We start from the raw sequence: 27,948 nt of genomic DNA on the forward strand, positions 1-27,948 counted from the left end.
TGTATCCTGGCAACAAATGGGTAAAGATAGGAAAGACTATTGTGCATTTCATAATAATTATTGCATATTGGGACGTTATGCCATCAGTTTATTTTGATTTCCAAACAACGCCAAGCAATTTCCTGCGCTTATTTTCGATACAGCAAATCATTTCTGTGGCTATATTCAGCACGGCACTACTTATTTTGAGAGTACGCGATAATATGGAGTTAATTAAAATGATAAATCGATTTATAAATCTAAATAAAGGAATTGCAGAAATAACAAATAAAAACACGTTATTCTGTAAGCAGTTCTTGATATTGTCTTGTTTGAAAGGTATCATCACTATATTAGGTTACGTCAATGAATTGCCCACCCTTCTAGATCTTGAATCGCTAAATTTAAACAAATGGTTTAGTATAACCATTGGAGTCTTTCTATGGCTCGGTTCTATGTTTGTATTAGATGCCTGTTATATTGGATTTTTAATAATGTCACTTATGTACGGTAACTTGGGCAGCTATTTGCAAACTATTATAACCAATATGAAAAGTATTGAATGTGGAAATAAGTGCGGAACTTCGCTTTCAAATTATCATCGTTTAAGATTGGTATGTGATTATTCAGATAAGTTGGATAGTATTGATCAAATCTACAGCAGTCTATACAGGATCACCAAGGGATTTGTTCACATTTTTCAATGGCCTGTTTTGTATTACATTTATTACAATTTTATGGTAATTTTCCTGTTGCTAAACCATAGCATTTGGCAATATATTCGCGATGGATATGTCGATATTATAAAAATATTTATGGTTATAGTAAAAATTTCAAACCTAGCATTGATTATAATGTGTGCGAATCACGTCGTTGACAAATCGGAGATTCCAAACCAACTTAATCTTGATATCGTCTGTTCAGACATTGACATGCGATGGGACATAAGTGTAAGTAAAAAGTTTCAACTATTCACAATTTTGTATATACACTAGGGTGGGTCGAAAATAAGCTTTCCTCTTGGATCAACATCTAACAGTGAAACTTCGTTAGAAGTTGATCCAACTTCTAACAGTATTTTAACGTCGAATTGAATACTGTAAAATATTATTCAATTATTTTGAGGTTAAGAACCCGCGCATCGTAAATGCATTCATATGGATAAAAGGCACTTTTTTGAGTTTTTTTCAACAAATGATGTATTTTCTTACCGTTTTGCACAACATTTTCCTTCCAAAAAGATAGAAAAACTTAAAAATGGTTAAAACATTTTGAAAAATTTTGTCCTATAAATAAGTAAAAATGATATTACAAATTATGTCGCAATAAAAGAGACACGCTTTTAATTGCATATCATAATTTTAACAATTGTAATTGTATCATTTTTCAGATTTTTTACATTTTAACATAGATGAATTTAATATGTTTATAACCCTCATTATGTAAACGATATTTTCTTTTTATCAAAATACAATGTAAAATAATTTTAATTGAATTTATCGAAGTCTATGTATGCTACTAAATCATTACAAAATAATTTTCGAGTCGTATACAAAATTGTGTTATATTCAATAGTCTCTATCTGTCATTTTCATGAAAATAAGATTTTGATGGCAAAATATCCGGCAAACTATCCCGCACCAGTGACATAAATTTTAAAGAATAAAAATATTTTTTAGCAATTTTTAAATTTCTCTATCTTAAAAAAAGAAAAATTCTGAATGCAAAACTCTCTATCTTATCCAAAAATTGCTTCAAACTCTATTATTTTGGTTAATTTCTGTTGCAAAACAAGAGTTTTTACTAATTTGGGCATGCTGAATACAAAATCTGCCAAAATATTTAAAATCGGCTTAATAGTTTTCAAGATATCGCTCATTATGATAATAATTTGATTAATTTTAACCATATATCATTGATTTTGGACCTAAACCTTATAATCTGTTGCTTTTTCAACAATTTAGTTTCTATTCATTAAATTGCATAAAATATAATATTTATTGATATTAAATCAAATAAAAAATGTATATTTCTATGGAAAACCCTCTATCTGAAGGTTTAAAATTATATCTATGTGATATAAATTTGTGAATAATTTTGCAAATAATGCAACATTTTAAATTCTTAGAATATGGTCGTAAAAATATATTGTAGAAGAAAAAATTAAAAAATCTTCACGAACTAGCGAAATAAACATTTTTTTGCTCTCCTGAAAACATGTATTATTTTAGATGGAGACTATTGAATATAGTTCCTCGTTATGTTATTGAAATCGTCTCTCAAAGATGTATGAAAAAATCATAAAACTTTAAAAAGACATTTTATCCTTCGATCCAGCTCACCAATTATTTGCAGCAGGACAAAAAAATTAAGAAACGTTATCTTAGAATGAACTAAATTTTCATTTTGGGGGGAAACATCAGCAACTTTCATATTGGTGCCACCCTATTATACATATGTATATATCATTATACCCTGCACCACTTTAGTGGGGAGGGTATAATGGGTTTGTGCTGATGTTTGTAACGCACAATAATATTGGTCCTATACCCACCTTAAAGTATACCAATCGGCTTAGAATAATTTTCTGAGTCGATTTAGCTATAACTACAGGTCACAATTTTGAAGATAATTCAATGAAATTTGGTACATGATCTTCTATTGTCCCAGGGACGAAGCCTATTGAAAATGGTTAACATCGGTCCATTATTTCACCTAGCCCCCATACAACTGACCCCCTGAATAGGGCTTGTAAACTTTGTAATCAAACTACAGGTCGCAATTTTGAAGATAATTCAATGAAATTTGGCACACGATCTTCTATGGTACCAGAGACAAAGTCTATTGAAAATGGTTAACATCGGTCCATTATTTCACCTAGCCCCATACAACTGAACCCCCGAATAGGGTTTGTAAACCTTGTAATCAAACTACACGTCGCAATTTTGAAGATAATTCAATAAAATTTGGCACACGATCTTCTATGGTACCAGAGACGAAGCCTGTTGAAAATGGTTAACATCGGTCCATTATTTCACCTAGCCCCCATACAACTGAACCGGACTAATAGGGCTTTTAAGTTCATATTTATGTTTAATATACTCGTATCTCGACAAAAAGCTGCAAAACCAAGTTCTATACTAGCCTTGATGACCCTCATAAATTTTTTGAATATAGGGTCTCATTTGACCATAGCCCCTATTCAAAGTCCCCTTCAAAATTCGACTTAAATGTTCACAATTTTATTCAACAATAAGTATATCTGAGGCAAGGTAAAATTCAACCTAAATGCATTACTATGAAAACTAAATCACATTTTTTTGTAACAGGTGTAGGGTATTATATGGTCGTCCTCGCCCGACTATAATTTCTTACTTGTTTTTCTTTGAAAACATTTGTTTTTTACAATGATCTTGAATTCATATTTAAATTGTTGTTAATATCAGAGATGGGGGTAGTGCACTATTTTTTTAGTTAAATCAATATTTCACTAGCACTAAATATTATTTCAAAAAATATATTTTTCACTAATTTTCAGCAGCTTAGTGATAGTGAAGCTTATATTTTTTGCACTAATATTTTTTAGTGATAATTTTATTTTTTTTAACTATAACTCAATTGAGTGGTAGTGTAGAAAAAAGCACTACACTCAAATAGTTAAAAATTTGAACAGTAACTAACAAAAGGCTGCAATAATTTTCTTTGCACTAATTTTTTTAAAATGAAAATTAAAGAATTTGTAAGACAATAAATGATTAAATTTTTGTAAAGATACATCTATTAAAATAGAAAATACAGATTTGGATAGCCAGTTGCAAAAATGATGTGGTTACTGGATATTTTTTAAGCAATAGCTTGGAAATGTTGTAAATAATGAAAGCTTTATTCATTAATAATATTCGTCCAATGAGTTTTTTGTTGACTTGAACCATTTCTAGACTGACCTATTAACTTAAACTTTCAATTGAGTGAAACATTTCTCCGTAGAAAAAAAAATAGTGCAGGAATATTTTTTGAACTAATAATTTAGTGTAGAAAAAATTATTTCACTAGGCTGTAAAAACAAATATTTTAACTATTTTTAAAATATTTTTAGTTAAAAATTTTAAATATCACTATCACTATTATTGAGTGAGGCTTATATTTTTCAATTCATCACTAAACTTAAACAAAAGTAGTGAATAATTTTGAACTACCACTAATTATTAGTGATAGTTAAAAATTTGTGCACTACCCCCATCTCTGATTAATATAAACATTAGTTTAATTTTCGAAATTCGAAAAAAATTTGTTGACGTATATAAATAAGTATTTCCATGAGAATGTCTACCTAGGCTGAACAAATAAAAACCCTTGTGATACATGGTCTTCAATCATACTAAAGACGAAGTGAGTTGAAAATATTAAAAATAGCTTCATTATTTCACTTAGATCCCATACAATCGGACACCTAAATAACGCTTTAGAGCCCATAATTTCGTTAAAAATACTAGTATTTCTACAGAAATCGGCAGATCTATAATTTAGCAAAAATTGTCAAAAGGAAATCAGAAAGATATTTCTTCATTCTTTCCAAATCGAAAGGCATCGATTTTTAATGTTGGGTCACTTGACACGAAATTCACCATATATCAATAAATTGATAAAGTATGTTAATCGGTCAATCTGCACGATAGTATTTTCTTACATCTATTGTATTTATTTAAGCGATTGTATATACAGTGGTGGAAAAATTAATAGAAACGATTTTATTTTGTGGTGAAAACAAAATCTTCTCAAAAATAGCCATTAGAATTTGATGATTAGTATCTATCTTAAATAAAAGGTATTTTTACTCCATCGTATTATTGGTATTAATAAAATTTGTCATTGGAAGAAATAATAGAAACGATTCATAGTATTGTAAAGGGACATAAGCTAAGATATCATAAGAGGTGATTTTGTATTTTATGTATTTTGAAATTTGTAATTATAAATAAAGTTCTGAATATAAAAATATACATATGTACTTTTTACTTTGTTTTTTATGATAAAGATCGTTTATTACAGCTTAATTTAGCGTATGGTTCCTGACAGCTGATTCAGGAGTTTCACATTAAAAATATCTTAAAAAAGGCGACCAGATTTTGGAAATGAAAATAGATGACATAAAGAAAAGAGTAAAACAATTTTTTTGAGTTAATTTTTTTTACATACTTATGTATTTTACAGAAAAAGATTATGACAATTTTCATGCATTTGGTTTGTTAAAATATAAACAAACCAAACTTTTAAGAAAATTACGTATTTAATTCCCATGTGAAAACTTTTGAACATTTGAGTAATTTTGTTTTAAAAATTAAGATGACATAATATGGAAATTGATGACAGAAAGAGGACACAAATTTTAAAGATGACAGCCAGTTAAAATAGATTATTGTCCTCTCAAATAGTAAAAGAAATTACATTGTTAAATTTTATAAAACAATTAGTTTTTGAGATTTCCAGCCGAAAATGTTTTAGATTCACTTATAGATAATGGCAATCCACCGATTTTTGGGCTAAATTCCGAGCAATATTTCAACTTTTTGCAATTCAACCTGGTCCAGGAGGTTAAGTTTTATTTGTTCTTATTTTCTCCTCATTTTCGTACGCCAATACATTAAACACGAGCTGTCGAAGAAAAGTGTTGTATGTGTTTGGACCTATATATACGTTTTTCAAACAATCCTCAGCAAAAAAAGTGTGGAAAAAGATGTAGAATTTTCATTACAACTAGTAACACGAAGTGCTTAAAATTCAAATGAAAAACCTATGAATTTTACATTAGCGTGTCATTGGAGGGATGTTGTTAATTTTTGACAACTTTGAACTACATCTAATCTTATCTTTAGAAGCTGTAAAAATCGGATAATTGTATGTCAAAAATAAACCACATTCATTCAATGAAACGCTTATGTAAATTTCATTGGTTTTTCATCAAAATTTGAAGTACTTCGAATATGTTGTTTGTAGTGACTTTTCTACATCTCTTTCCTCATTTTTAACTGTGTTTTCATTTGTAAGGATATGTTTTGTTTATAAAAACGAAAAGTATGCAATCGCATTTTTAGATGTGATTAAGATGTCGTTTGTAAAGTATGACAAAATAATGGGTAACATCGTCCAATATTCGACCTAGCCCCCATACAGCTGAACCCCCAAATAGAGCTTTTAAGTTCATAATTATGTTCAATATACTCTTATCTCGACAAAACGATACAAAACCATGTTCTATAGTAGCCTTCGTGACCCTAATAAAATTTTTGATGGTAAGGCCTCATTGTTTTATGATGGTTCCCAAAATATTTCCAGTCTATCGACGGCCGTTCGTGAGCTGGACCGGTTACAAAAAACCCCTTTTAAGTTATTTTTTTAAATTTTACAGTTTTTTCTTAAACAAAATATACAATATGTGGTATAATTTGAAATGTTTTTTGAAGCCACGTCTAGTGGTGCTCAAAATTTGCAAAATTGTGCATACATTTTATTTTTATTAGTGAAAAACCTAACAATTTTAAATATTTTGGAATAAGACAATTATGAGTAGACGGTTATTTATGACTAATACATCATTGGACGCGGCTTTAAAACCCCTTTCAAACGATACCCCATATCGAATATATTGTTTCAAAAAAAAACTAAAATTTGAAAAAAATAATTCCAAAATACCTTTTTTCAATTTGGTCCAGCTCACGAACGGTCATCACTAGACTTAAAATATTTTGGGAATCATCATAAAACAAAGCAAGGTAAATTTTGAGAGGGGTAACAAAAACACGTTTTTGCTTTCCATACAGAGTGAGTCGGTCTAATATGTATATACTTTATAGGGTCAAAAATTATATTGTGGAAATTACAAACGGAATGACAAACTTGTATACATATAACCCTTCTCACTAAGGTGAAGGGTATAAAAATGCAATTTTTAAAGAACAAAATTTGCAAAGTACAGTTAAAATTTTTAATTTATTGTAATCCGTTTAGGAGTTATGATGTTTACTTGTGGGTTAAAAATATCCCATCAAACAATGGTTTTTTTCATCATCACCTCCAAATTTAATAAAACTCCGTCAAAAAAATGTTGGCGCTTATAACTTTCGTGGTTTAAAATCTGAAAATTTAAAATACCATCTAAAAATTATTTATAAATTTTTTTTATAAAAATTTTTTTTTAAAAAAACTCCCTTTTTTTGTTCAAAAGAAAGCTTAGACAATTTCCTTAAGGGGTTTATAGTCCCATAATGGGATGCGAGTGGGATATCTATCAAAAAAAAATTATTTTTTAACATAAGAATAAGATTTTTCAATATATGCCACTTAATTCTCTTCTATTATTTCAAAGTGGAAGTTTTTGTTGCCTTTTTTTGCTCAATAGAAAGCTTACACCATTACCTTTAAGAGCTTTGTGATTCTACTATCCAAAAATACTAACCTTGGTGCAAATTTCATCAAAATCGGAAGACATCGATTTTTAAACCTTCGTCACTTGACACGAAATGACCTATATGTATATTTGGCTTCGTTTTAATTTTTAAGGCGAAACTGCAAAATTGATTGGAAATCATGCTTTTATAGGAAAAATCAATAAGAATGCGAAATATTCCGGGATATCGGAATATTTCAGAATGCTGGGATTGTAATTTTCAAAACACCTATGTATAGGGATTTCTGAAAACAAGTCCCAATTAGCTAAATAATACAAAACCATATCTAAACATGATTTATTTTAGATTTATGTTTTTCTTCTTTTACCAGGTGGAAAGATTTCTCAGCCAGCGTAAAGCAGAAAATCTGGAAATTAATATTTTAGGTTTTTTTACTCTGAATAATCAATTTATACTTTTAATATTATCTGCGATCATTTCCTATTTGTTCCTGATAATACAATTCGGAATGACTGGTGGATTATAAATAAAATAAACATAACAGTTTAACTTTTTGTGCATTTTTTATTTATTGAATGAATATATATGTACATTAGAGGACACCAAAAAATATCGATTTTGCTCAGATGGGCCTTATTATCTTCATTAGTGTCTAAAACATACTGGTGTTAAATTTTAGTCAAATCGGATAACGATAACCCATGCCGGAAATCTATTGAAAAGTGTAAAATTGGGTAAATAATAGGACTTTCTTCTAGGTTTCTTTAAAAATTGTGCCATTACAATTAATTTTTCTTAACATTTCGTCCAAATCATCTAGAGAAATTTATCTATCTAACGAGGTATAAAACATATATCGAAAATAAAGTTATTGACAATTTCCCCAGCCATTTAGGTATTAAAAAAATCATGCACTTTTGCATTGTTTTGTCTTCGTTTTGCATGTAGAAGTGATGCAAACAAAAATATCTAGACAAAAAAACGAGAAAATGCCAAATCGGGTTCCCTTTGTCCGATTTGGCTAAAATCCAGTTTACACTATTGAACAAAATAAGACCCATCTGAGCAAAATCGATATTTTTGGACACCTCTAATGTACATAGGGTAGAAGGGGGACCATACGCCACTTTTTTTTGAGGCGGCCTCAAATTAAAACCACAATACATATTCTTTATTATTTTCTTGGTTCGGATACTTAGATATGTTGGCTTTAGTTTTATCCCTTTCAATCTTTCCTAAGTCATCCTAATGTACATATTTTTTTTTTTTTTTTTTAACTTTTCTGAGCGTATTTACCCCATCCATGGGGTAAATACGCTAAGGGGATGGGGCAGATTTGTCATTAGTAAAATTAACCAAAAAATTTTAAAAATAAAAACTTATTTCGCTGTTTTATATTTTAATTCATTTAACAAAGTATAATAAACCAGATATTTATTGTTTATTTCACATAACTTAACAAAAAAAAAAAAAAAATAAATAAATAAAACAAATTATTATTGATTTTTTCTATATTTTAACCAAATTTTGTTCTACATCACAAGCATTACATATATTTGGCGAATGTGCCCCACGGGCTGTTCTGGGGTTTAGTTTCAATTTTTTCGGGCTTCAGATTATATTATCGAAAAAATTATTATGTCTTATTTTTCACTATTATTGACGTTCTATCACTGAACAATAACAGTTCAAACCAAACTCTCTTTATGAACGGTTGCGTCCATTAAAGCGCTTAGCAATTCAAAAAAAAAAAAAAAAACAAGAATTAACAGTTACAAAAGTGATATTATATTTTGTTTTGATTATTGCCTACTCTCGTTCTCGCTTGAGCTCGCACACGTGTAGTCAATTACAAAGCGAATAAAAGGGAATACAATTAGTGATGGCCCGCGGGGCCAAATCCTCATCTAAGAAGAAAAAATCATTTCCTAAGAAAATCATGATTAACACTCATAGACCTGTGGCCTATAACCCAAATATCGCATCATGTTCAAGAAACAGATTTAGTCTATTAGCCGGTATGAACGATATGGAAGTTCTTCCCGAATCAAATATAAATGAAGTCAAAAAAACTAAGCCACCCCCTATTGTTGTGGAGGCAGACAAACCCTTTACAGAGATCCAAAATCTTTTGGGCAAAGATTGTATGTACAAACGTACTTCCATTGGTACTAAGATTTTTCCTCCTAGTATTGAAGTATACGAATGTTGTAAGCAAATATTAAGGGAAAATCAAATAGAATTTCACTCTTACAATCCGAAGGAAAATAGGCTCTACACAACGTTTCTTTACGGTTTACCCCAAATAAAAACAGATGACATCATGGCAGAACTAAAAAGTTATAATCTTATACCCTCGTCAGTGACAGAGGTTAACACAAAGTTCAGTTCATCGAACAACGCTGTTTACAAAGTACAGTTCACTAGGAAAACTTTCAATCCTGAATCATTAAAAAAGATTAGAACAATATCTAATGTAATAATTAGTTGGAAAAAGTACAAACCAAAAAATGATAAACCAACCCAATGTTGGAACTGCCTTATGTATGGACATGGTGGTGAACATTGTTTTAGACGTCCAGCCTGCATGATTTGTGCCAACGATCATCATACAAAAGATTGTCCTTATAACTCAAATGACAAAAGTCCTGCTGCCTTTTCATGTTTCAACTGTAAAAAATATGGAAAAGAACGAATTGATCACTCTGCGAATGACATTAATTGTCCCCTACGATCATTATATCTTGAGACAAGGGCTAGAGCAACCTCTAAAAGCTCTCAACGAAACAACAGGAGAAATCAAAGTGACACATTTCATTACAACAATGCTGACTTCCCAAATATAGTTTCAAATACAGTTAACAATAATAAAAATAACAACGTTTTTCATAATAAACCAACCTATGCTAATCAGCTGAAATCAAATAATGACATTTTTAGTATTGATGAATTATTCGATATATTCTCAAAAACAATGGAAGACTTAAGTAGATGTACTTCCAAAGTGCAACAAATTCAGGTCATAATGTCAATGGTTAAATATGCCTATGGATTACGTTAATATAAATGAATTCAAAATACTTCACTGGAATGCCAATGGCATCTCAAATTATTCCAAGTTTGAGTTTCTACTAGAAAAAGAAAAAATTAAAGTTGCTTCTGTTAACGAAACCTTTTTTAATGAAACGAGTAAACCATATTTCAAAAATTATTATATTTATCGAAATGACAGAACCGACGGATCAAGGGGAGGAGGAGTTGCTCTCATTATCCATAAACATATTAACCACAAAAATATTTCTGTGGATAAAACTAAATCAATAGAAAATATTTCAGTTGAAATATTGATAAATAACAGACCTATGAAAATAATAGCAGCATATTCAGCCCATTATAACCATAATTTTAAACATGATATCCTTAAATTAACTTCGCCAAGCAAAGATTACATACTACTTGGAGATTTAAACGCCAAGCATACCTCGTGGAACTGTATAAGAAATAACACCGCTGGTAACGTGCTCAGTCAATTACAACATACATGCAACTTCTTCGTTTATTATCCAAATGATCCAACCTACTACCCTCATCAACACGGACGTGCTCCGTCTACAATAGATTTAGTCTTAAGCAACACCACATTAAATTTGAACCTAGAAGTACTAGAATATGAGATTCCATCAGACCATCGCCCGATTGTCTGCTCTATTAGTTTAACAACTGTAAATACGGTAGATTTAAGCTATTATAACTATAAATTAACCAATTGGAATTCCTTTCAAAACTATATAGATAACAAAATAGTTTCTAACACTAATATATATAATACTAAAACAATTATCGATAATGAATTAAGTACTTTAAGCAAGATCATTCTGGAAGCTAGAGACATATCTACTCCTAAATTATATCCTTCAGACAAAGTTACATTACCTGATAAAGTGATTAAATATATAAAAGTAAGAAGAACATTTAATAGGAAATTTCATAGATCGACTAACTTATTTGAAGCTAATTTCTACAAACAATATTCAAGGTTTCTGAGCAAGTTAATTGATGAGAATATTAATACTGAAAGAAATAGGAAATGGTCAGCACTTTTATCCAAATTGAAGCCAGGTGACAAATCATTTTGGAGAATAAGTAGAAACCTACGAGCTAAAGGTCAGACAAAAATCCCCCATTTGAATGTAGGAATTACTAAAATTATTTCTGACAGCGGGAAGGCTGAAGTTCTCGCCAATAGATTTGTTCAGGCTAATAACCTCACAGCACATTTCAGTCATTCCTTTGACAAGAAGGTTGATTCTTTAGTAGACAACTTTCGAAATCAATACACAGTTTCTGATGATTGCAGATATACATCTCTCTGTGAAATGATTAACTTAATTTCATCACTCAAATCATCTAAATCCCCCGGATTTGACAACATATCGAATCTTCTATTGAAAAAACTTCCCTTAAATGCTATAAAACTACTGGTTACAATATTTAATGGTTGTATTAAACTTAATTATTTTCCCAGTATATTTAAAACAGCAAAGATAATTCCCATTCATAAACCCAACAAACCAAAAAATGATCCTGGCAGCTATAGACCAATTAGTTTGCTGAGCAATTTAGGTAAGCTTTTAGAGAAAATTGTACATTCCCGACTTAATCAATTCATTGAGGAAAATTCTATTCTTTCCAAATCACAATTCGGTTTTAGGAAAGAGCACAGTACAACACACCAGATAAACAGAATTAAAAATAAAATTATTAACAACATTACCACCAAACGGTCCACTGGTATGATACTACTAGATATAGAAAAGGCCTTTGACACAGTCTGGCATAAAGGCCTTTTATATAAACTACTAGAAGCTAATGTACCAAAATATTTGTGTGGATTAATTGACAGTTTTTTAGATAGCAGAAACTTTTGTGTTGCTCTAAATGGAGTAAATTCCGCACTTAAAGGAATAACTAATGGTTTACCACAGGGTTCCGTATTATCCCCAATACTCTACTCAATCTATACTTCGGATTTTACAGCACCAAAAGATTTAGAAACAGCTTACTATGCAGATGATACTGCTTTGATCTCATCGAGCAAACTTACCAGCGCATTGCTTAGGAAAATGGAAAAGGGACTCTCAGCTTGCACTAAATATTTCCATAAATGGAGAATTAAAATAAACCCAAATAAAACTCAAGCTATAATATTTCCATATAACAAATCTCCTAAAAGAATCCCAAGAAGACAAATATCCATAGGGAATGAGCACATCCCTATAGATAATTGCGTTAAATATCTAGGTGTGATCTTAGATAAAAAGTTAATTTTTAGAGAACACATTGAACAGGCGTGTCAAAAAGCTATCAAAGCTATAAGATCGTTATGGCCCCTTCTGAATAAACACTCTTATTTGAATGCCAAAAATAAAAATCTACTTTATAAAAGTATTATAAGACCTATTTTAACTTATGCTAGCCCTGTTTGGTATACGGCTGCAAATTATCATCTAAAACGATTGCAAATTATTCAAAATAAATGTTTAAAAATAATAAATAACAAAAACTGGAAATATCCAACTAACATTCTACATCAGGAAACTAAATATGAAAAAATATTTGATTTTATAACAAGACTAAATAATAAATATTTCGAAAAAGTTGAAAATTCCTCGTATCCACTGATTCGAGAATGTAGGCCACTTATCTGAATTAATATTGAATCATCAAACTGAAAATCGTAATTTTATGAAAGACTATTTTTAAAAATAGCCTATTCATAAAACTACATATTTTCTGTACATGTTTGACTTTCTTTTCCATTCAAATAAAGGTTTTCTCCCTGTTTTTGCCTTTAAATGTATCAAATATCCAAAAATTATTTATTTATTATAATTCCATTATGTTATTTGCTGTAATATCTAATTGATAAAATCTCAAAATTTTGTATATATTGTAAATAAACCAATTAATAAAGGATGAATAAAAAATCAAATCAAAAATCAATCAAAAATCACTGAACAATATATTTTTTCAATCACAAACACTAAAAAAGTTAGCACAAAAAATTCACACAGTGAAATATTTTCACAGCCCTTTGAAAAACAATTAATCTCGTCTGCCTCCCATCATATATAAAGTTAATCTTTCAAACTTTCAGGGATGATAGATAATCGATAAACGAAAACAAAATTCGATAATGCGATAAAATCGATTACTCGGTTTTCAAGTTATTCGCTATTGGCAGATGTGCCCCTATGGCATATGATCCCCCTTCTACCCTACATATTTTAAATATGTATGAATAACCATATTTGGCCGTAATATGTCTGGAACAGTTTCGTATCGTTATAGTATCCGTTTAACGGTATACTTATTCAGTACACCCTGGCTGCTGTGATAAAATTCGTTTTTTATATGTGCTGCACGTAATAAAAACCGCCCTAGGGTAGCGCAGCTATAGCAGCCCATAAGAATTATCCAGTGTGTAAGCCGCAGCAAAAGCAATGAATTTGCAGAGCAATTTGAATGAATATACATATTTCTTTAACAATTTGTGAAAATGTTTCTATGTGGTTTTAATAAATGTCAAAATCTTTTCATATGTACATATGTGATTTGACATTCTGGGAACCCAAAGACTTCTCTATGCTACTATTTTGAATTCGACGTATTGTGTGAACCGGCACTAACAGGAGCATACTTTTAGGATAAAAAAAATTATTAAATTTTTTTTGGATTAGTCGTTAAATCGCTAAATTATCGCCACTGTTTATTTACGTTCCACATTTCATGGGCGTTGCTACATCTATAAATGTATTCATTCGCTAAAAAAGTCAATGTTACACGAAAGTAGTATTTTATTTGGTGCTCGAAGAGAGTAATTGTGTATTTATTGTTCACGGTCGAACATTTTTTGTGTAAACAAATCAAGTAAAAAATGTTTATATGTTAAAAAAAAACAGCAACAAATTCAAAAAATTAGTTAGTGAAAATAGTAATGGATGTATGGAAATTGCCAACTGAAGTACATTTTATTTATTAGAAGATAAAATAAAAAGGTGATTAATCAATTTTTAATTTAGGGTGGAGAACTGAAGAGTTGGATATTTGCGCGAGAGCGCAATGTATGTGGTGGTGATGTCAAGGAATTTTCATTAAAAATTTATCTTTAATAATTTTTGTGGCGAAAAACACAACGACAAGAATTCATATTAAAAGTCTGATCATGGTCACATTGACATTACGACCCATGCACATCCAAGTGGTAATTAAATATCAAGGACCCGTTACCGCCCTTCACGAAGTTGATTTACTTCACAGCTTGTGTGTCCCATTTGATTCTTAACATTATTTGTTTAAATATTTGCATATGTATGTATGTGGATTGATTAATTTATACTATTTTAATTATTTAGATATATTGAAGTAATTTCTACATTAACATAATACATACATTCTACGTTACATAGTAATAATTTGTTAAAATGTCATAACATTTTTTGATAAACAATAGCGAATCCGCCCATATTTTCTGTGACTTCTTTAGAAAGATAAGAAAATTTGTGTTGTACAGATGATGAACGACAGCTACTTCATAAATCTACACAGTGTGTATGTACATATGTAGATATGGATATACATAAGAACATGCATTCATATAGTAGGTAAATTTATGAATGTGATTTCAAATTGCACTAAATTTTTATTTTTTTTTTTTTTTTGTTTAAATTAGTTTTTATTTTACTATTTTAAATACCCACAAAAATTAACTTTTCCTTTCTCTTATCAATTTCTTGTTTGAAAATAAAAGGCAAGTGTTTCTATGATAAAGATAATATGTTGCTAAAAAAGATAATATAGGTATTGGAATAAATAGCTAACTATCGCAACTTGTACTCCAATTTTGTTTTTCGTTTTGTTAGAAGATATATTGCCTTACCACTACTGCAGTTAAATATTCATTTATGTTGCTGGTGTAGAAATTAACTTTAATATGTTTACATATTACGGGTTAGGGATCATAAGTATACCTACATACATACATATGTATATGAATTTGTTTTAAATTTTATAGGTTTTAGATTTGATAGATTTTCGAGACAAATTGCCCTATATGCTACATCGCCAAGAATTATTAAATTAATTAAATTAAAATTTTCTAAATCGTTTAGAATTCTTAAAAAATATTTTCCAAAATTGCATATCGTCATATGAAATCCAAAAAGCCCTAAGTTACAATGAACAAATTTTTTAGGAGAAGCAAAAAACCTAAAATGATAAATAATCCAAAAATGTTCAACATTTTCTCAAGTTAAGCTTATTTTTTATTGACAAATTAGTATTTTAAGACAAATTCGCGGTTTTTGTTTTAATTACCTTAAGCCCTTTAGAATTTGTTTTTTTGTGAAACCCAAAAGGGCGTAAGTTACATTAAGAAATAGTAAGTTCAACATTTTTAACTAAATTAAAATTGGGTTTTGTTGGACAAATAGGCCGAAACATGGAAAGTATAAGACTTCTTTGTTTTCATAAAGATTTTCGGAAATTCGAATTTTTCTTCGAAAAAATTCTAAAAATTCTAAAAAATCTATAAATCGCAAGGTTTCGCTAAAAGTGCCATTTTTGTTTTATTTGATGCCAACTTATAACATTTTACAATTTCGAAGTTAAAAATTCAAAAGAATTTTAAAATTTTAATGAATTTTAAAATATTTTTGGAACATAATCTCTTGATTTCGATGATAGCGACGTTGATTTTGATTGTAGGAGTGTAAAATTTAGCAGGAACATGTATTTTAATACGGTGCATCATAATCAATCAAAAAGTCAATTTTGATTTTTTTGTAACTTAGGGCCTTTTGGATTTCATATGCCGAAATGGACATTTCCATCGCGACGAACGTGACCGTTGCACTGTGGGTACGATGGCACCTAAAGTGGTGATTAATTTTAGAGATCTGTTATTTCAATATGCATACATAGGTATTTAAGATATTCTTTCAAATCATTAAAAATACATTAAAAGGCATCTTTTTACAAAATAAAATTGTAATAAACATTTGTTAATTTAATTTTTATTTTACGTAAATTCTGACATGTTTTTCAATTTTCGTTGTAGTTTTAAAACGAAAAGCGATATTTTTTATAAAATAAAATTGCTTCGATATTGTGAAACAGGCAGTTAGTTTAATTGTTTAAAATTTGTCCAATAATGTATTTATATTACTCTATGCGACAAAAATAAATGCCTGAGAAGTGATACAATTTTTCTGAAAGGCGGTTCGGAGTACAACAAGAATCAGTTTTAAAATTTGCCAAACACATCCAAAAATATTTTGAATATATCTCCCAAAATTAGGAAGCACCTGTTTTGTGCTTTTTTTAAATTCAGCCCTTTTTGGGTGTAAAAGGGAGAAAACTGCACTTTTGGTACTTTTTTAGCACATTAAGAAAACTTTTTCTTTTGAAGTATTTTTTTATTGAAGTATTCCCATTAAATTACGGACTAACTCTGTAATATTTACTGAAACAAAATGTTTGAAAGCACAATTTTTCTGGAACAAATGAATGCAGATTTGAATCGTTCGAGTTTTATCTGTCATATATAGATTTAAATACGGAACATTTTGTAAACTTAATTCTCAAAAAAGTATTGTAAGCGCTTTTAACGCTTTTAAATAATCACGACACGTCTTTTCTTTTTGAATACAAGTTTATTAATGACGCTTTTTCACAGCATTCATATTATACTCTGATCTAGCTTATTATCTAGTTTATAATCTAGGTTATTATATATATTCATAATATAAAAGAAGAAAAGAGATAGACATATATACAATCAATATTCTAGAAGAATTATATGTACAAATAATAACCGTTATCCTGAAATACATAAAACGTTCTGGAAAAACATATATAATACATATATACGAACTTAAATAAATGAAGCGGTACACTACCAACAAAACATAATAAGGCTACATATACATACATTACTACAATTCGGCCATCCTGATTATGAGATCCCCTGATCTCTCATAGTTTACATGACCTTTCGCGTCCTCCAAACCATGGGCGTATATTAGAGACAGCCCAAACGCCTTTGTAAGGTGTGCGGGACTGTTGAAACCCGTCAACATCCTCAATCAAATAACGATCGTTCCTCAGTACTTTAGAAATCTTATAAGGACCCTTAAACTTTGGAATCAATTTCCGGGTTATTCCAGCTGTGGAATCAAAATTTCTCACCAAAACGTAGTCACCTGCTCTATAGACCCTTGGTTCTCTTCTCCGTTTGTTAAAATACTTTTCATTATACTCCTGTACTTTTTCCTGTCTTTCAAATGCCTTCGACCTGATCTCATCGTGTTCATTCCTGGAATACATATTAGCATCCTCAAGACACTCCCTTAACAGATCGACAACCTTCCCTTTCTGATTCGTACCAAACAACATGACACTGGGATGCTCCCCAATAGACCTGTGAATAGTATTGTTCAAAGTGTATTCAACCTGATCAACCACATGATCCCAAAATATTCCCTTTTCAGCATAAACCAATTTCGCTAACATTGGACCTATCGACCTGTTGACCCTTTCAACCTGACCGTTTGCCTGCGGTGAACCTGTAGCCACCAAAGTATGGACAATATTATTCTCCCTTAAAAACTCTGCAAAGTCCTTCGAAGTAAAACAGGTTCCCCGATCACTTATCACGCACCTCGGTCGACTATATGACCTAAAATAATCTTTCAGTGCTATAATGACCTCCTTTGTACTAGTTGTCTTCGCAGGGTATAAACGTACAAATTTTGTGCATGAATCTATAACGACTAAGATGTGTCTCAATGTCCTACCATTATCAACAGGCCCATAGTGGTCTATATGTATTACATCAAACGGCTTATTCGACTTTGGAATGCTATGCAGGTATCCTTCCTCTTTGCCGTGTTTCGACGAATATACCATGCAATTCATACAATTCTCTATGTGTTTAGAAGCCTTACATCTTATCTTTGGAAACCAATAACTTTTCAGAATTAGATCGGTCATCTTATCAATGCCAACGTGCCCCATTTCGTCATGATATTTGTACAAAATATGGTCCTCCATGTCCTCGGGAACGTAAAATAATAAATTACCATCCTTTGTCTTCCTATATAGAACACCATTTCTCATCTCGTACATACTATGTTCACTAACCTGAAGTGCTTCCCTCAAGTCTCCTATCTTCGGATCCCTATTCTGACAAATTACCAAGTTTTCCTCGAAAGTGTTGGACTCCACTATCATTATATTAGTACACCTACTTAGCGCGTCCACGTGTTGCATCCTCTTTCCCGAACGATGTTCCAGCTCGTACTCATAATTCTGGAGCTCCAGAGCCCAACGTGCTATCCTTGGGTTCAGTTCCTTTCTATTCAATGTCATGGCGAGAGAGTTACAGTCAGTGACAATCTTAAATTTCCTACCCTGAAGATAAATACGAAATCTCTTTAATGCATAAATTATCGCCAGCGTCTCCAGCTCAAAACTATGATATTTCGACTCTGTGTCCGTCGTCCTTTTAGAGAAATAAAAAATTGGATGGAACTTGCCATCCTCCTTTTTCTGCAGTAGCACTGCTCCAAAACCGATTGAACTGGCATCACAATGTAGCTCAGTATCACTGTTCGGGTCGTATAGTGCAAGCACTGGCGATTCTGTTAACTTCCTCTTAAGCAGCTCAAAAGCATTCAATTCCCTCTCCCCAAAGACAAATTTCCTATCCTTTTTCGTAAGATCATATAAAGGTTTCGCTATCATAGAAAAATCCTTCACAAACCGTCGAAAATATGAACAAAGTCCTAAAAAACTTTGTACTGAGTGTTGTTTATCCGGAACTGGAAAGTCCTGTATAGCCTTCACACCCTTATCATCAGCCCTTATACCACTGCCATCTATTGTATATCCTAAGTACTTGACCGAAGTCTGCAAAAATTCACATTTATCATTTCTCAATTCCAAATTATTCTCAACTAATCTTGTAAAAACTTCTTTCAAAATCTCCAGGTGCTCTTCAATGTTATCCGTTGCCACCATAATCTCGTCCAAGTATATTATAACCTTGTCACTTCTAACCATATCCGCGAAAACCTTGTTAACAAATCTTTGAAAAACAGATGGTGCATTCTTCAGTCCAAAAGGCATTCTCAAAAACTCATATTGTCCTAATGGTGTCACAAAAGACGTAAATTTAACAGAATCGGGATGAACAAAGACATGAAAAAAACCATTTTTCAAATCCAATTTCGTAAAAAATTTCTTCCCAGAAAGTCTATCCAAAAGATCATCGATTAAAGGAATCGGATAACTATCCTTAGATGTAACCTTGTTCAAAACACGATAATCCACACACATTCTTAATTCACCTGTCTTTTTCCTAACTAGTACGATTGGTGAGACAAATTCCGATTCACTCGGCCTTATATACCCCTTTTCCAAGTATTCGTCCAGTAAAATCTGCAATTCAGATCTTTCAGCATATGACAGCCTCCTAGGATTACAATTAAAAGGCTTGTCATCACTCAAATTTAATTTTATCTCGCTAAATACCCTGGGTTTAGAGGGACGTTCGGGTCGAACATAATAATCATTATATAATTCAAATAATCTATCCTTGCCATAATGATCGATTCCATCTCCAACAGTAAATGTAAAATTATCCCCTTCCCCTATATCAATAGACAGAATTGCGCTCTCAAACCCGTCCCTATCATCAACTTCCGGGACAACATCCCCTTTGTCCAAAGGCACAATTCCAAAATTTCCCTTCGCCAAAAAGTCCCTACCCAATACACATTCAAATGTCATAGACTCATCAGGAACTACTAAAAATTCCATTTCCATAACCCTTCCATTCAAAACTAAAAAGCATCTAAATTTCCCATAAACATTCAATTTTGACTTATTTATTCCAAAAAATACAGAATTACAAGATAAAAGTTCTCCCATATTTATCCTGTTCAAAACACTTGACCTCCTCACAAAACTTACTGGACTACCGGAATCGATCAGGCATTCTAAGAAAAAATTATAATTAAAACAAGAATCCATGCAAAACTTAAAATACCTTACATATTCATTCTGGTCTACTAATTGGACAGCTGCCTTTCGTTCTGGACAGACTGCTACCCACCTGACGTTTCGGCTTTTTGCACTCAGCTGCAAAGTGTCCAAAGGAATTGCAGTTATAGCATCTCAACTTTCTTTCCTTCACCTCACCTATTTGGTTATTCTCACTTAAGCGATATTGTTGCTTCAGACTTATTTTAGAAAAGGCCTGTAGGAGTTGCGTCTTATTAGCGTAGCATTGCAAGTTAGCCTGAACTCTAAGCTGCTCATCAGGAATACCTTCAATGATGTTATCTATCAACTCATCATCCGAAACATCAACCTTGTTGGCCAAAATAATCTTGTCATTATAATAATCTGTAAACGTTTCTCCAAATTTCCATATGCGCGCTTCAAATTTACGTCGCATCATTAATTTATTTTCCTTCGTACAGAAAATTTCTTTCATCTGTGTCAATATTTCCTCGGTGTTCTCGTAAATGAAATTCGGGTTTGAATGTAACCATGTCTGAGCTTTTCCTCTCAACTTGCACATTAATAAGGCCTTCGCTGTATTTTCATCCACAGAATACACATCAATAATACTCTTAAATTGGGTTATCCATAATTCTGGCAACAACCCACCATCGTAATCAGGCAGCATATCCTTCAAAATACCAAAGGATGCATTCAGTTTGTTTCTGTGCATGTTGGAATTAAATCCCTCATCATTTGATGCATTTATGCTCATTGTGTCATTATCATTGACATCTACAGTAACATTTTCGGTAGTTTTATCTTCACGTGTCTTTTCAAACATAGCAATCTTCTTCAACAAATCATTTTCCTTTCTTAACAACTCTTTTTCCCGCTTAACAATTTCCAATTCCTTTTTCAGTAAATTTCCAAGAAATTCAAAGTCTTGTTTCTCCTTCATTTGTGGTATGTTTCGATCATTTGTCTCACACTCATTCGCTGAACTTTCATTTGTATCGCGGCCTCTTTCACGCTCATTTGTTTCTACTCCACCAGCAGTATCATTTTCAAAATTTTCATTCTCGCCACCTATGTTCTCGCCTTGATCAATCATGTCGTCTCCCGGGTATTCCCCTCTTTCCTTTGCCGGCACTTCGTTTAATCTTAGGAGGAGTGCATTTTTCGTACCCGTTGAAGGCAAGCCAAGATGTTGTAGCCAATGACGTAGTTGTGCAGCGTTATATTTTCCACTCACACTTTCCATTTTTGGCAATAAAAAAAAATCGTCAACCGTTCTTCTTCTTTTTATGTGTTTATTTCACTAAATTATTTTACTTTTCCTCAAAAAGTTTGTATTTTCCTGCACTTTACACTAAATTAATAGAGAAAAAAAAATTATCCTATTATTTTTCTTTAATTATCCCACTTCTGAGATTGTAAGCGCTTTTAAATAATCACGACACGTCTTTTCTTTTTGAATACAAGTTTATTAATGACGCTTTTTCACAGCATTCATATTATACTCTGATCTAGCTTATTATCTAGTTTATAATCTAGGTTATTATATATATTCATAATATAAAAGAAGAAAAGAGATAGACATATATACAATCAATATTCTAGAAGAATTATATGTACAAATAATAACCGTTATCCTGAAATACATAAAACGTTCTGGAAAAACATATATAATACATATATACGAACTTAAATAAATGAAGCGGTACACTACCAACAAAACATAATAAGGCTACATATACATACATTACTACAGTATATTTCTAAGCGAAAAGGGGAAAAATTATACCATTTTTATTAGAACTTTCCACTAAGGTAGAATTTATTCCACTTGTTGTACTTTTTCTTTCTTCAATTGATACTCTATATGTTTTATAATATGAATTCAAAACACATGATTATTAAGCATACACGGTCCTCATTGAATAAGATTCTTTAAGAGAGAACTTTTTGGTACTCTTTATTTCATAAATGGTACTTTTTGAATTTTCTAAAATATTCAACCTAGGAATATAAATTTTAACATATATGGTCTTGACTGAATAATATTATGTAAATGGGAACTCTGGTACTTTTCCATTCTTCATATGGTACCTTTTAGATACTCTATAATGGTTACCGGAACACATGACACACTGTACTTATTAAATGAGAATTTATTTAGAGAGAATTTTGTACATTTTCGTTTTTTTTTTTATATTTTTACGATATTGAACATGGAAATATTAAGTTTAAAACGTAGGGACCTTAGTGAATAAGAATCTACTGAAAGGGACTTTTGGTACTTTTTCATTCATCAAATTATATTTTTTGAATTGTCTGTAATATTGAACACAGAAACATACAATTTTTGATTAAATAAGAGGGTCATTCCAATGTGACGGTCGTTTCATTTGTACACATTTGAACTGTTATAATTTCGGAATGAAAACAGAAATTGATATTTTATTCTTTATATTTTATTTTTATAAGAGAATTTTGTGTCGGTTGCTACAAATTTTGTGACGGCCATTACTAGTACGAATTGAATAAACTTTTTAATACTTTTTTAGTTTATATTTGTAAATATTTAACAAAAAAATTTATAAAAATTTATTTATATGTGTTTAATCTTAATACTGTCCTATTTAATAATTTTTTAAGATTTTATTTTTAGTCTCATTTTTTTGACGATTTTTTAAATTCGCTTTCTGAATCTGAGTACACATCTTCGTACACAACTCTATCTTTGACCAAAAGACATTTTTGTATTTTTGAACTGCCTGTAAGAGCAGAGGGTTGAGAAAATCTTTATTGCCTTCTAGAGTCTACCTTTCGCAGTTGCCCCCAAGCCATCGACCGCTCCCTTTCCATGGATAGTGTCAAAAAAAGCCCTCTCAATTTTAACTCCCCAGTCTTTCATACTATAATACTTATACACTAGAAATGGTAAACCTATTTTTAAATTGTGCTGCGCATCCGTCTGAAAAAAATCGCAATTTTTCTCAAATTGGGGTATTTAGACTTTAGGTCATCAACAATTGTTTTTAAAAACAACCACACTGATATCTTATTATGTAATAAATCGTTACTTATTACCACAAAGCTGTTCATAATTTTACATTTCTCCAACCAAACGCAGCACGTAAACAAAATAGTTTGAGGGTGCCGCCAAATGCATTTTGTATCTCATCTTGCGACATTATAGTAAAGTTTCTCCAAGTACATTCTAAACTTTTCAATATCACTCTTTAATTTTTCTCGACTTTTCTTTTTCCTCGCAGCCACATCCATATTAACTACAATGCAAAAATTATTTTGTTATAAAAATGATAAATTGTGACGGTCATTACACACTCAAAACGCCCTTTATTTTGAAGAGAAACCAATTTGATGTTATGAAAACTGTTAAGCTGGAGGTCCACACTACGCGTCTTCGCGGCAAAGCATTTCGTGCTTTTCATACATTCTTTGCATCCTACGCATCAAGTTACATGCTACGCTTCTTAAGCGTCAAATTTTTGCTTTATTTACAAAGAACTTCGCGTTTTTTAAAAGTTTTTTGTTTATATTTTCACAATTTAACTCGTTTTAGTTATTAAAATTGATATATACACATTAAAAATAGAATATAAATTGTCAAAATCAGCTGACATATTCGTGCACCGCTTATGACGCTTACAAAAGTAGAAAGTAGATCTACTTTATGCATTCTACGCGTCAAAGCATCCTACGCTTTTGTGCTTGTAACTTCTAGCACACAACAACATTGATTCAACTTTTTTGACAGCCGCGTAGAATGCGAAGAAGCGTAGAACGCGTGGTGTGGACCTCCAGCTTTAATATTTATTGCCTAATCACATATTGTTACTTATGACAGGTCAATTTAAAAAAAAACAGTCCCTACAGCTTATCTAATATTTGCTTTTCCATATATTTTGTGGCGGACGTTACACAAAATCAGTAGCAAATTATTTTCCAATTTTATGACTAATACAAACCTGAATAATTAAAATTTTTCTACAAGAAATACACACGTGTCGTAGCTTTAAGAACAAACAGTGTACACTGGAACAAACTAAATTTTACCGTCTATCAAAGTGAGAGACATACAAACATGGATTGCTATTACAATAATTTTTTAAACTACTTCATTGACTTTGAAACTCTTATAGTTTGAAGAAAAATATAACGAAAATTGGTAAAAATTTTGAAAAAAATATTCTGAATTATGTTAGTTGGGATTATAATGCTTGCAATTTTAGTATTATAATGTACATATCTGCCAATTACTTATACCATTTCTTGGTAACGATTACTGTGGAATGGCCCAAGAGGTATTTTATAGTACTTTTTTTTCAAAAAGAAATTTCGAAATTTTTTATAATGTGGAAGCTAAACGAATGAAACTAAAAATACAAGCTTCTTCCTGAATGCGAATTTATTCATGTGATATTGTACGTAAAAAACTGAAACCAAAGAATAATAAGAAGTTGGACTATGACATTGTTTTACAACAATAACATTTCCTTCTCTTCACAGACGAGTTCTGTGTAAATTCAACACACTTGTGAGAACTCAATTCTCTCACAATACTTCAAAACTATTTCGCGAAAATACCGGGATAATAGGACTTGAACGACGTTTTTTCACAAACACATTACTATTTTTTAATTTTTTAAACAATTTTATCACATTTAACAATCCGAAATACTTTTATTTTTCACAAACTAAAAAAATATTTTTTTAATTTTTTTGACAATTAATTTTTGTGTGTTGAAATTAAAATTGACAAAACAAAGTTGTATATTTTGGTATTGAAAATGAAAAAATTATTTAAAATAAACTTAGTTTTTTGCAAAAAAAGAGATTTTAAGTCCGAAAAATATATTTATTAAATGTTTACTGATTAGATGTGGGCAAAATAAATTAAAAAATCTGCGAATGTAGAAATTTAAATGTTATTTATTTTTCCTAAAATTTTTATGTACGATTTTATGCAAGTATGTATGTTTGGAAAGTGTGGTGAAAGTGGTTGGAGCTCCAATACTAATACAAAAATTCTACCAATACATACTTAGAGTTAGGTACCGAATGACACCTCCTTTACGTACCAACTGACAAGCCCCAATTTCTTTATATTCTTTGACTGAAACATTAAAAAATGTTTAAATCAATTTTAATTTTCTATAAAAGTAAACAAAATTTTGTATGTATTTAATTTTGGTTAGGGTAGCGAAGCACCCAGGGTATGCTAGTTTGTTAATTAAAATTATAAACCTGTGTTATTTTCACTGTAGTCAATTGATGAAGGAGGGTTTGAGTGAGGGCCGATATTTTTAAAAATAGCACTATTACTAACCCAGAACAAAATAATAATGTCATCCTTTACAAACGACATCTTAATCACATCCAAAAATACGATTACCTTAGTTAAACGTGAGGAAAGAGATGTAGAAAAGTCACTACAAATAACATATTCGATGTACATCACACTTTGGTGAAAAACCAGTCAAATTTACATAAGCATGTTGTTTATTTTTGACATCCAAATATCGAATTTTTACTGCTTCTAAAAATAAGATTAGATGTTTCATAGGTTTTTCACCAAAATTGAAGTACTTCAAGTATGTTATTTGTGGTGAAAATTCTACTAGTCCTCAATACAAAACTCTTTTTGGAAAGATACATGAACTCCATAATTCATTTAAAAACACTATTAAATGTGACGTCATTAATTTTTATGTGAACATAAAATATTTTTAGGATCGGTTTATATTTGAACCTATTTCCAATATAAAGCACCTTTCAAAAAATATTTTTTAAATAATTCTGTATTACGAAAGATCTATAACTTTGTCAATTAAGTATAAAATAGTCAATTAATATATAAATAGTTTTCTAATGCATTAATTAATAGTATGGTTTCTATACAAAATCTCCAAACTTAGAAATCGGGACAAAACTCAAATCAAAAATATGTCTGCTGATGAAATTTCTCCAGGGTAGTTAAACATAAAACATATATGTATGTCATTATAAAGCTATCACTTTTTTCTTTCCAAATTCGTTAATAAATTTAAAGTCGGTTGAGGTGCTGAGGTGCGCTCCTTTTCATGAAAATACTGATCTAGGGATTGTATAAGATTATATCATGTGACGCACTTTGAAATTCTTTAAAAAATTTGTAAGTCAGAAGTTATCGGAAAAAATTCAGTTTTATTTTTTTTGTCTTTGTACGTTAATAATAAATAAATTTTATTTTTTGTTTTCATTTAGAGAAACATACGAATTTTGTCTATGTTATCCAAATAAAACAAGTTTATTTAGTGGATTCCTGTAATTTATTGATTAGAATATTGCCTAAAATTAAAATTAATTGAAATGACATTAAAAGTGATGACCTGTATGCTCATACATATGTATACTTTTTATTTTATAGAGCAAAATAATTTGTCTTAAATTTCTAAGACCAGGAAGATTGGAAAGAAAGCCACAATAATTTCGAATCCTTTTTCTTTCGCTTCGTTATAAATTCGCGTTAATTAATTATTAATTATGGCAGACGACGAGATACTGTTTGATGATGTTTACGAATTGTGTGAAGTAATTGGCAAGTAAGTAAATTTGTATCAAAAAACGAATTGTGAATACCAGATATAATTTAATATTTTATTATTTACAGAGGCCCCTTTTCCATAGTACGACGATGTATACATAGAGAATCTAATCAACAGTTTGCTGTTAAAATAGTTGATGTAGCTAAATTTACAGCAAGTCCCGGACTTAGCACAGCAGGTAAATCTGAAATGTTAAATGTAATTAATAATCACAAAAAAATTTAAAAATAGTAACGGATAAGTTAATACGTGTTTGCTAATAAGGGATTAGATATTTTTATCAATTTCAATTTCATATTATTTTTCATTTTCTGATAAAAGTATCTAAAATCCAAATGGGTGTAACAACCAAAAAATTGAAAATCGACTTTTTGATTGAAAATAGTCCAAATGCATCAAAATAAATGTTGTTGCGATTTTTTAGAACTCTATTGTCAAAAACACCGACACCGTTGTTACGCCCTTTTGCATTTCAGGTGACGATATCCTTTTTTGGTTATAACTAGGAAATTTTGGAGTACTAGTAGGGTTTCAAAGCGGGAATTTTTACCTGGGAATTCCCGGGAAAGTTTTGTCGGGAAATTTCATAATTTCAAATTGCAGATTTCTTCATAAATTTGTTGAAAATATTAGATAATTTAAGGAAACACTATTTAAATTTATAATTGCTTCAGTGTATCATATCCGATGCTATGAAATTCGATCTCAGTAACGAATACTTTAATCATTAATTTTAGATAATATAACAGACAAAAGACTGAATAACCTTCAACATATTGTTAGAGATATATTACATTTAGGACGGATTTCACAGTTCTCCCAAAGGAAAGAAATTACACTTAAGTTCGAAAAATTATATGAAATTTTTAAAACTTAAG

At 30.6% G+C, this 27,948-nt stretch overlaps 2 protein-coding genes across 14 annotated transcripts in view; both read left to right on the plus strand.

Annotated features, from left to right (window-relative positions):
* LOC119604298 (gustatory receptor for bitter taste 93a) overlaps window positions 1-7,911 on the plus strand; it is an 8,059-nt gene extending 148 nt beyond the window's left edge. Inside the window, exons 1-2 of the mRNA XM_037956832.1 lie at window positions 1-929; window positions 7,756-7,911. The exon at window positions 1-929 is cut by the window's left edge and continues 148 nt beyond it. Coding sequence (XP_037812760.1) covers window positions 1-929; window positions 7,756-7,911 — 1,085 coding nt within the window. The remainder of the gene's footprint in view (window positions 930-7,755) is intronic.
* Window positions 7,912-14,217: 6,306 nt separating this feature from the next.
* Window positions 14,218-27,948, plus strand: part of LOC119604301 (peripheral plasma membrane protein CASK) — a 172,931-nt gene continuing 159,200 nt past the window's right edge. For 9 of the 13 annotated variants that reach the window (XM_037956840.1, XM_037956841.1, XM_037956845.1 and 6 more), the window contains exons 1-3: window positions 14,218-14,443; window positions 26,893-27,067; window positions 27,136-27,248. In XM_037956840.1, coding sequence (XP_037812768.1) covers window positions 27,009-27,067; window positions 27,136-27,248 — 172 coding nt within the window. In that variant the 5' untranslated portion in view covers window positions 14,218-14,443; window positions 26,893-27,008. Of the gene's footprint in view, window positions 14,444-14,467; window positions 14,510-14,627; window positions 14,761-26,892; window positions 27,068-27,135; window positions 27,249-27,948 lie in introns of those variants that run through there. The other 4 variants (XM_037956837.1, XM_037956836.1, XM_037956839.1 and 1 more) reach the window with 4 other exon arrangements.

This window comes from Lucilia sericata, unplaced genomic scaffold (genome assembly GCF_015586225.1).
Source record: "Lucilia sericata isolate MDLA Ls3-8-SP2 unplaced genomic scaffold, ASM1558622v1 Contig000381F_arrow, whole genome shotgun sequence".
In the NCBI taxonomy this organism is placed as follows: Eukaryota; Metazoa; Arthropoda; class Insecta; order Diptera; family Calliphoridae; genus Lucilia; species Lucilia sericata.